At 38.2% G+C, this 12,059-nt stretch overlaps 1 protein-coding gene across 1 annotated transcript in view; it reads right to left on the bottom strand.

Moving 5' to 3' along the window:
* acap3b (ArfGAP with coiled-coil, ankyrin repeat and PH domains 3b) overlaps positions 1 to 12,037 on the bottom strand; it is a 48,818-nt gene extending 36,781 nt beyond the window's left edge. Inside the window, exon 1 of the mRNA XM_079483145.1 lies at positions 11,835 to 12,037. Within this exon, the coding sequence (XP_079339271.1) occupies positions 11,835 to 11,881 (47 nt within the window). The 5' untranslated portion in view covers positions 11,882 to 12,037. The remainder of the gene's footprint in view (positions 1 to 11,834) is intronic.
* Positions 12,038 to 12,059: the final 22 nt, after the last annotated feature.

Here is a 12,059-nt window from a genome sequence, read left to right as displayed (position 1 = left end):
TAAATGATTATATTTAAACCACATACAGCTGCGAAGAAAATTAAGAGACCATTCCAAATTTTAATTGAATCCTCATTTCTAGATGTATTGTGGTCATTCCAGTCCGGTGTCTTTTGAATTAACAAACATCAAGAGTTACAAAGTCATCCAACAGCAAAGGGCAATATACCCATTAAAACTATGATAAAATCCAGGTTTATCACTTGAAAAATAATTCTTAAACACATATACATATGTTACTGTTGGATTGCTTAAAATTGAATATGAACCGTTATCTATCAAAGCTAAAGGCGGTCCAACGAAATATTCAAGTTACCCCGGCAGTGTATAAGACTAAGCAGTACACCATATATATTAAACCTGCTTAAAGTCACCATGAAACAGAAGTAGAGATTGTCTTTTTCGTATCGTGAGATACTTCCAAGTGAAACGGCCTCTGAAATAGGAAAAATGTAGGGCAGGGCTTGATTTCACCCATTGAGAACTGATTGGATCATTGGAAGTTTGGCGTTGCTAACAAAATGGAGGCAGAATTGAATGCCAATTGCGGTCAGAGCATCATTGAAGCCCCGCCCTCACACAATAACTCATGACAGGAAGTGAAGAGAGGTCGTTTTGGGGTTGGGGCGCAGTGCAAAGTTAAGTCATTTATAAAAAACACCACAGTATTCCATATTTCATAAAGAGTCAATGGTTTAAAAACTAATATTCAACTCTCTATGGTACGATAAACTTTTATTAAGCTTATAAGTGGACCTTATAACGCTACTAAAATGCTACAAAATGTTTTATGCTTCAAATTCATGCACACTTTGGCATGGACATCTCATTCCTGCCTTTATAAGACACATATACACTTTCTGTGTTTCTTTTCGCAGTCAGAACATAACCAAGCTGTGCTGCATCCAGATGAATCTCTCTAAGAACACATGTGCTGGTTGGGTAACTGGGGCTTCTGAGCACACAAAGCATGCATTACACAGAGCATGTGCTTTCCTCCTGCCAGCAGCCATACATTAGACAAAACGACAATGTTTCAGCCGTCCTGATTTTTCCAGTCTTGGGTCCGCCAGGGTCAGCTCTTTAACAGCTATGAAAAATGTGCAGCTATTGCGCAGTTTTACGTCTTTTTGGTCTTGTGAAATTCCCACAGTGGGGATTCATACTTTGTTTAAAATTGCAAGTTCTGGGCAAGTCATCAGTGGCGTATGCGGCATGTTAACAGTATTTGACCACGGAAATCAGTTTAATGACATTATAACATTGGAAGTGCACCGTTAGCACTTTCACAGCACGTTTACTGATACAAGACTATCTGACTTCTTTATGACTGACGCTGTAGTAACTAGAAAGTCTTTTTCTAAAACACAGAAACACCTGTTTAGGGTCAAACAGAGAACAGGAAAGATACAGGACAAAACCTCTCATGAGGACAAAACTATTACCAACATACACCAAAAAGCCTGTTTTCCTTCCACATCATGTATTTTTTAACAGAACGGCCAATGTTCAATGCGAAAAGAAAAGAATTATGACTGAAATATATCTGCATTTAAATCACAGCCATACAATATTTATAAGGGTGGACATTGGAGACTTTTAGTACAGCATGTTTGGTCAGACAACTGTCTAGGGAACTATCATTAGTGTTGTTAATAATGGCAGCTTGACGTGTTTCCTGATAAGTCCATCTGTTGGCCATGAGTTTAAGCTTTGGAGGAGACAAGAGCACAGCGGAAGGTGGAGAGGCAAGAGTCCAAACCACACAGAGCCTGAATAGGAGAGAGAGAGAGAGCTGAGCAAGCAACAGAAAGAATGAGTCAAATGCATGACGGATAACATGCGGTACACACATTGACGTTTCTATGTAAACCAGATGAATCCAGAGACAGCAAGAGAGTTCCACTCTACATTCATATAGAATTTTACATGGACCTGGTAAACATCATTTTTTGGTTAGGTGTGAGAGGATGACCTCAACATACAACACAAAAGTATGTCTGACTGGCTGCGTTTGTCAACAGAGGCTGTTTGTAAACTTATGTTGTATAAATATTTATGAATAAATTCAAAGGAGGTCAAAAGACTAAATAAAGGAGAGAAAGAAAGCTGTGTAGCTGTGTAAAAAGAAGCTGTAGACCACAAAACACCAGCGTTAGCAGAAGGGTTGGGCAGTATGACTGAATATGCCGTTTCTATGGAATGAAATGAAATGTCAACCGTAAGAGATTTCTATATTCCGTGGAATGCCCGGACGATGATGCTCGCCGAGTGAGTGCTTTGACATGGCGCGCCGCTAACCCCCGTTTTAGGAGACATTTAGGAGACTTGCAGTCAAGACAAGCTCAAGAGTAAACAAACCTATAGAGACAAGAGGGTCGCAAGACACTTAAAGTGCGCATCTACTAGAGAGTGAAGACCGATGAAGACCTGCAGCAAAGAGCCCTTGAACACCAGTTTATAACACCAGTCATATACTGTACTCACATTGTTTGTTCATACATTCATACTTTAATTTTATACATGTTGTCTATCTTGCTACTGTATACATATGGTATAGCCAGAAGATAAACATAAATAAATAATAAATCTGCTATTGCTATAATAAACTGCATTTGATATCTTTAGTGCATTTTCATAACTCGCCTAAATTATGGCGAGCATTCACATGAACTGTAATTAACAAATTAAATAAATCTAAGAAAAACAAAGTATAAGATATTATAATTATAATGGGAGATTGTTGCCGTGAAATAGATCATTAACGTGAAATAAATGACTCATTCCGCGAAACAGATTTTTGGACATTCCGCCCACCCCTAGTTAACAGTTAGCAGCATCCACTAGCTTACAGAAATGTTTGGATCAATAATGTACACAAATCACTAGTAGAGTCTCTGAGAAACACGTAATCCACAATCAATATTGATATCATTAAATCTAAAGGCACTGCTTTTTGCAGATGGATGTGTAGATTACCGTGAAACAACGTTATGGATCACACTTTTTGTCATAAACTTCCTGCTACAGTGTTACACTTTTCTCATAACATCTAAAAGCAAACACCGCAGTTTCACAAACGACAACACTGTTCTCACAATTCCTCAATTCTTAGTTCTTCTGCCTAAGCAAACACAAAATGTGGCGATATGTAGGAAGTACCGAACCACTGCACTGAGATGTCTGACTGACTGTGATACTGACCTGCCCATAAACCCCTGACCCCAACACGTCAAATTCACAGATCTTTGTAAGTAATGAAGGAGGTTACTGAAATTGAATACAGCACTATTCCACTCAAAATATTAACATTTCCCCCAAAAAATACATTTCTACTCATTGTGAAAGCTTTAAACTTCACTTTAATAAAACATAATTGTGCATTTAAAACAGCTGAAGACAGTGTTTGGATCAGAACGTGATGTCACAATACCATGACAAGCAAAACATGTTGTTTGGGTTTGAAGCTATGCAAGTGACTATAAGGTTGTTTTAATATGACAACATTCTTGCAACAGCAAAGTTTCATGTCTAGGTCGAAGGCTTGCTAAACGCCGTAACCCAAACGCCCAAGCTTGCATTTTGTACTTAAACCAAATTAAGTGATTAAGCAGTATAATTCACATGCAATCTGTGAGTAGTTTGGACTTGGAGACAACCACATTTACATTTAGTCATTTAGCAGATGCTTTATCCAAAGCACACTAAGCAACCACACTAGTGCGACAACCACACTAAGCAAGTATGAAACAGAGGGCCCGATCTGTACAGAGAGTCAAAGATGTAATACACAAATATGTTTTACCATAGTGCTCAAGAGGGACATATCAAATTGACAAGAAACAGAAGTGATGATCAGCTGCGAAGGATGAGAAAACCCGAGACAAAACATGTCCTCTCATTATCACTGGAATCATCTTACAGGCGACCAAATACCTCCTCAAATAAACTGGTCAGTGTCGACATACTCCATAATTCTTTCAGACAGATAACACATCAGAACTTTGGTCAACAATTCCTAAAAAAGCAGGTTTGGTGACCTGTGCATCTACATCATGATATGACTCTTTCATCTGTGAAACACAAAAAAGGACATTTTTAGAAATGTCTCGGTGGTTTTGTGTCCACACAATGAAAGTCAATGTGTTCTTCAAAATATCTTATTTTGTGTTGTGCATATGAAAGATTGCAAAATCTTAAAATGCATATTTTCCCTTCTACATTCAAATTCACCGAAAGGTTCAAACCTGCTAGCATCACATGCTCACGAATGTTCCAGGAATATTACAATTCTTATAAATCTTTAAAAATAGTCAAGGTATTAAAAAACCTGTGCCAAAAGCATTTTATAGATAGATATTTAGTTAAAACCTCAGAGAAATGTAGTCATTTTCCAGAATGAATAGAAGAACCGGTGACCCATTCACAAACGCATCATCAATTTGAGACCTTTGCACTTAGTTATGACCTCGTTCAAGTACACAATATCCCCCAAGATCGCATAATGAATTGGATTTCACCGCTATAATAAAATCCTTTGCCAGTCAGCGTGGACCACACTGTAAAATCTTGTATATAATTTTATTAAGTGCTTCTAAAGTAAAATCCCAGGCATAGGACATCCCAGTCAATGGCATTACCATCGAATTCAATAAGTTAACCCAAGTTGTTCATATTATTAATCATGCTAAACAGCCATCTAAACAGTTTGTTGCCCAAAATTGACCTGGGTTCTTTCAGAAAAATATGCGTCACTATTCATAAAGGATTTGTACTTTTCCTGCCTTTAGTGTCGCACAGGATAAGGAGTCTCCCTAGGTAGGCTTCAACAATGTGTACCTTCATTGTGTCTTTCTACAGATACAAAAGATATAAAGGATTACTTCACACGGGTAGAGCTCATCTTGATAAAAGACCACATAATCGTGTTCTTCATGACCTTACCATTCTGGTTTCTGTTATTTCTTGAAAACACAGCACAACGGTTGTTCTTTCGCCCTGATCTTTGTGTGACACAGGAAGCAACAGTACATCCATACAATTGCTCTGTTTCCAAACCCGGACAGGCGCCAATAGAGTCAGCATAGAAAATCACCATACAGTACAGTACAGTAGGATGCAAATGCTGGGCAAATCCAACCGAGTAGACAAATTAACAAAGGCAATCCCATTGGTCACAATCTCCACTATGAATATAAGGCCCATTGACCAATTCTCAAATGCATCATCAATTTAAGAAGTTTGCACTTAGTTATGACCTTATGACACAACCTTCATACTTCCTCCCTAAAGATGGGACATTGTTTAACAGTATTAACTGACTCACTGTGCAAACTCCAACTTAACAACATCAACAGAGACTAACAGACAGAGATACTCTTGTCTAGAGAGATAACCCAATCCAATATTTGATGCAATAGGCAGACAAAAGAATTCACACTTATCTGTGTAATCTTTTAAATGTGTTCTGCCAGACACAGTACATCTGAAGCCATGAGTAATGCAATGGAATGACATATTGCCCAACATGTATTTACTCTCAATCATGTTGGTATTGACTATACCAATGGCCACTGGCTCATGTGAAGATATTCCTACTAACTGTATGGAAAATAATTACTAGGGGGATCAAATGATGGAGCATGAAGTGACAGTGAACATTCTCAGTCTCCCATCGCCCTCAACTCAGACCATGTGCTTAAACGTTGAGCTCCGATTTATATTCTGAGTATTATTTATTTCCTGATTTTTGTGTCCACATTTATATGTTAGACAAAACAGTATAAAGTGAGCACTACATGCCTAACTGCTTCCAGTCTCCGTAACTGTTCTGAGAAGTGAACGGAGCATTTACCGAACAAATATTAACCCTACTTACGGTTTGTACACATCGCACTTAGAAATAGGTCTATACACAGAATATACTTTGACAATTTGAACTGTGGAACTGTGCACGCGACCACTGTATGATGTCACAGGATGACGCGAGCGACGGGGCTACTGTCAGACCGCCCGGTCCAGTCTGAAGTACACAAATGTACTTGAATTTTAGCAATTCCGATTCTGCTAAACAATTCCAATTCCTATTGATTCCCAGTTTCGATTCCACTGTTGAAGTAAAACATTTAGATATCAATCTCTATGATCATATAGTCTGCTTATTGACTGGTTTGCAAAAAATAGATATATTTATTTGTGATTCCTTTGCTTTATTACAAGTTAACACAAGCACATTTCTGAAAATATGCACACAGGAATTGATACGAGGAATTGAAATAAATTCCTATTCCTTTCGATTCTGATTCCCAACCTTACTGCCCGATAAAGACACTTTCATTCAGAATTCTACTCCGGCGGGGCAAGTTCTGTGCTGTTTCTTTCTCTTGACACTTTAAAATGCTATACTTGCTGCATTAATAAAGCGCACGTGTCTCTCTCTCGCTGCACTGGTTGTTGCTTGATCATATCACACGTCCTTTTTTGCCGAATATTTTCACATTTACAGTTGCCAAACATTTTATGTATCCCTTATTACAATATTGATAGTTGCCATAGCAACACCAAACATATAAGCTTTGGGCTAATGCCATGGTCCATTGACATCCAGAAGAGTAGAAACGCAAGATTCCAAAGGTCAAGTTTAGTATTATTCAGATAAATAATGCAAGATTATGGACACTTATTAACTGTTATTTCTTAAAAAAAGACAGAAAAACTTATATAAACACTGCCAGCCTTGACTGCATGATGAAAATAAATATTTATTTTGCTAACTCCCGCAAAATATTTCACCCAACAGAGTAACATCTCAAATTCTTCTGCTCCTTTGAAGTTCTTGAATGGCGGTGGCACGGTCTTTACATGAAAGTAGACATCCTGGTTTTCCCAGCATGCTCCTGAAGCCTGGTGGAACTATCTCTTTTAAGGAAAACAGCAGTAATTCCTTATTATGGGCTTTTCTTCCCTTTAGATTTGATTTATGATGAACGCTTGGGTCCTAACAGACTGTTAAAACCTCCATTTTGTCCTGTCAAATAAATCTAAGTGAAATCACTTTGTGAAAGCAAAGAAATTTGTGGCAATTTCGAAATGATGGCATTTCAATCTTTACACAAATTAAGTGCGTATATATAAAGTACACGTAAGTATAAATAAATCCGGATCCATCTAACATTATCCCCCGCAGTGTTTATTTGTTTTCTGTTACAATCAATTCTACATCACTTATTTCCATCTAATGCTCTGTAAAGCTCTTTTTGTATGCAGACAGTGATGAGATTCAGGCTTTAATCCAGGTCTAACAATTGACTTAATGCGAACGTACCTGCTCTGAAAACCTGTTTCATGACATAAACCCTTCAGGATTACTGGGCATTTCCATTTGAAGCTAACAATTAAATATCAGAAGCCAGAATAGAATCATCATTCAATTCTCGTAGTACTTTATTTCAACGCAGAATCAGATTTATGTATCAGGTTAATATCGACCTATTCTGTCTTGACCTAATGATTTAATACATCAAATCAGCATTAGCAAATCACAGGAAATCAATAAAAATTCATTTATGGTTATTACTAAATAGACGGTAAAAGTCACTCATGTGAAACACACAGGGAGAGGTAGCAATCCACCTCCGTTCCAAAAAGCCTGTTGCCATGGCGTCCAGTCCTGATGAATCCAGTGCAAATGATAGCAGCTCTCCTTGCTTTATGCGTATTAGGAAGATATTCATTATTCACAAGAGAAGGGATTACATGCTGTTGACATTTAGGACTGAATGAGGTTGTGTCTTTACTAAAGCAGGAATTGATTTAAGGTTTTGAATGAATTAAAAGGTTAGCCTGCTGAAATAGAACAGATTTGGAGAGAGGATGAGGCGTTTTAAAGTAACCGCAAGGCTTTGATTATTAATTAAAAAATACCATTTATTTACTGTACATTAATAATGCTGCCCTAAAATCAATGTACTTCATGACCTTTCACAGGTTACTGATTTGTTAATTGAATTTACACTAAACTACAAAAGTGTAGCCACAATGGTTTAAATACATACGTTTTTCCATTTCAACCCCTTATAAAGCAAATGTATTTCAATTAAAGCTAGGCCAGTGTATTAGAGTATGGTTTAAGAATTATAGCCATGCTCGTATCATGTTCTCAGGTTCATTTGGCTGTCATCTTAAACCATACATTCTTCATGCATTCCAGACAGCCGATTAAGGAAGCCCATCCATTAGAAACACATGCTGTGATCCAGGGTCATAACCTCTATATCTGTCAGTTTCCTTCACCGTGGGAAGCCTGGAGAAAAGTGGTAGTTTCCTGTAACTATGAGGACCAAACATAATGTATAATAAAAGCATATTAAGATAATAAGCAGCATCTTTATAAAAGGGCCATCAACTGCTTGGCATTCTTGGAAATTGTTCTGCAAGGCAGTGAGCTCATTGCCGTTGGGTGTGACGGTGCAGTAAATCAGGTTTTTTATGAATGAAACTGTAAGAAGATTTACCTCCTTCAGACAAACTTGATTTTGTTGTTTGACTATTTGTTTTTTTTGTTGTGTGATGTGATGGTTTAATAAATGTCAACCACAGATAACACATTGTAACGTTGAACCTCTGTGTGTATAAACATGCATGTTTCTGTGAAAGGAAGGTGTGAGGGGAGTTCACAGTTTTGTACACAAAGCATCATGCCAGTTCTACTGCATTGTCAATTAATAGGCTGCCGGCGGTCACGGGTGAAGACTGAATGAAGAGTATTGTGACAGGTGTGTTATTGTGCCTTTGACTTTGTAAAAAAGGCTGTGGTGCAAATCTCATGCTGTTTTGCATAGATTCACTAACAATGCTTTTATAAAACACACAAAAGCAAATAATGGAAGGCCAACAATGAAATCTGTAATGTTTTCTGTTACTGGCCAAGCACGAAATATACAAAACTGTGACGACAGCAGTAAACCTCAGGATTCAACGAGTTTCCCTCAATTGCCTTTGCCTATAAACCAGATGTATTATTATTTAGCTATTTATAAACATTTTAAAACTCTCTTTAAAAGACTATTGTAATGAGCAAGGCAGGACGAAAGCAGTGAGGGAACGGCCGATGAGCATTAAAGCTCGGGAGCATAAAAGGACGAGCGACAGGAGTGTACGACGAGAGAGGACCAGGCCTGGAATTTATGTTGTGTTTTGGTGTGGCTGGCAGTCGACCGTGAGGGAGCAATATACTTTCGGTTTGTTTGTTGTGCCCAATTGTGACTAAAGTTGACCTAAAGGAAAAAACGGACTGTTTGTGTTTGTATTAATGCTCTCTATGACGTCCCTTGAGAAACACTAAAATATGTTCTTTCAACACATTTAAAAGGACATTGTCCCAAAATGACAATTCTTTCATCCTTAATTCACCCTCCTGTCTTTCACTTCTTTGGAACACAAAAGAAGATTTTTGGAGAAATGTGATTTTGTATCCATACAATGTAAGTCATTGGCGGCAAATGCTGTTTGTTTATGAACATTCTTCAAATTATCTTTTTTTGTGTTCTGTAGAAGAAAGACAGTCATACAGGTTTGAAATAACAATTGGATGAGTAAATAATGACAGACTTTTCAATTTTTGAGTGAACTCTCTCTTTAAACCCAAGGGTGAGTAAATGACATCAGCTTTAAAAAATTTCAGTGAACTAAGGCAAGACACTTGGGTACTTTAGGTAGGTTTACGTTCAATATCACAGCCACACCCTGATTTCCTCCCAATCCTTCATTCTTATGTTCTAATTTTGGTGTGCGTCTTGCAAGTCGAAGCATGAGGAAGCCTAATACACCTCCACCTTTCCTGAAGATGACAGTCTGTTTAAATGAGATTTTTTTCCTTCCTCCTACTCTCCACGTCCCAGTTTCATGTGTTACGCAACAGCAGCCAACCATCCATCAACATATCCACACAAGCACTGCCACTGCGTACCCGCCAGTTTTGTTGTTCATTCTCTGGCTAAAGTGACTCAGTAGAGGTTTATGTTTTTAGTGAAACTGAATATTACTCAAGGAACCCCAACTGTTTCTGTACATGCTACGGTTACTTGGGCTCTGGAAATGTTGCGATTCCAAAAGAGAAAAGAAATGAAATTCTTTGCAGTTTAGTTGGGTAAATAGGAAGTATTTTATACTTAATCTAAACAAGAGACTAAAACGTGCACAAAGGAATTGGATGAGCTTTGTACTACCTCATTGCTTGCTGCAGACAAAGCAAAGCAGTATACAATTTGGTACGCTACACTGTTTTACACATCAAACATGGTTGATTCGTTTGACTTGAACTGGAAGTCCATTTTCCCCTACTTTTTAAGTCGCTTTGGATAAAAGCGTCTGTTAAAAGACTAAATGTAAATGTAAGTCAAGCACATTGTTGTGGGATACAGTGTTCTAGTCATTTCATGCATACGGAAAACTGCATTACATCTAGTAAGGTAGTATTAAAGTGTATGCATCAGCATAATGTCAAAAGGTGACAGAATGTACAAGACACTTCTAATCTGTACAACATTGAACCATCATTTCCTCTAAATATTTCCATTGGCTTGGTCTCTGAATTAAGTTAGCCGTTAAGCCCCACTAAAACTAGTTATACAGATGTTCTGCCCTTCCGGAGACCCCACATCTTCAAGTCCTTTCCACCTCAAATGAGCAAACATGCAAAGAACCACCAGTCCTCTACAGTACGAGTCTGTATCAATAGATAAATGTCCCTGTGTCGGATGTTTATGTAGACATTCATGTGTCAATTTCTGAGACATACAGATAGACAGATAAAAGCCAAATACTGTAACCATTCCACTCATCCAGTGTCTTTCAGAATGATCATGTTTGAGGAAATATGTGAAAACAGGTGACTCATCTCATATACCCGTAAGTGTATTTAAAGCAGTGCTGATTGAACTTCTGACATTCGCACATTAACTCTATGCCGTAATTTCAAATGTAAGAATCTATAACATTGAATGCTGTCCTCAGCCATTACATGCAAAATGTATGTAAATTAATGTTAAAAAACGACTTACAAGGGTGTCAAACCCACAACCTTTGCGTTGCTCAAAAACCCAATGTTTAACAAACTCGGCACACATAAACACTGTAAAAAAATATCATTTATATAACAGTGTTCTTGTAAAACGAGCCTTAATATGAGCTCGTTCATTTAAACGGCCAGCGGTTGTGCGTTTGTGGCATGTATAGCGCAGCAACGCCCCCTCCATGAATTCATCCCATCATCATCATCACTGCATAGGCGTTCATGCGAACTATATGCGTTTCTGCGAATATAACATCCACTAACGTTATATAAATCATTGCACAACAAATCAACGAAACTGTGCAGCAAACGGATCTCATTCATTCAACTGGTCCCTTAAGAAAACACTGGATGTGGCTAAAACGATCCAAAAGAAATGATCCATTTAGAGATCTCACTAGCACTGATACTGACTAGAACACCAATGATGACCAAATATGCTGCCTAGTTAGGCATCTCACTAGGTTCCGACGTATCGATTTTTAGGGGGTGTACTGATCCATAGTTAAAACGGAAGTCGGGCTGTTTTTAACCATCGTAGGGCAACAAACATCTAAAATCTCGTTGGGTCAAATTTTTCCAACGAACCCAGAACTGACCACGAAACGACTGTGACAAATGTGAAAACAGCAGGGGAGAATCACCAACCGCGTTCTGACCCAATGTTAGGCTACTATATCAAATCAACGGTGCTGTTTAATTTAAAGAGATAACATTACACTCAAACAGGCGTCCGCTGTAAAACATGCGCTGGTGTTCTTACCTGAATCGGGGTGAATCTTTAACACACTCCTCAAAATCCACCGTCATTGTCGCAGATATTCCGTGTTTCAGTAAGAGATGTAGAATATCATCGCCGGTGGGTGTAGAGGGGCTAAACTAAACGTGAGCGTCTCTCTCGTTCCCCTGTAATACAGTGACACTGTGACACACTGCTACACATCAATGTGGATCAGTTTCAGCGCCGCGCGAGCTAAGGGAGCGTCGT

This window comes from Barbatula barbatula (assembly GCF_947034865.1).
Source record: "Barbatula barbatula genome assembly, chromosome: 20".
NCBI classification, from domain to species: domain Eukaryota; kingdom Metazoa; phylum Chordata; class Actinopteri; order Cypriniformes; family Nemacheilidae; genus Barbatula; species Barbatula barbatula.
The sequence above is the reverse complement of the archived record's forward strand: the minus strand, read 5'-3'. Positions and strand labels throughout refer to the sequence as shown.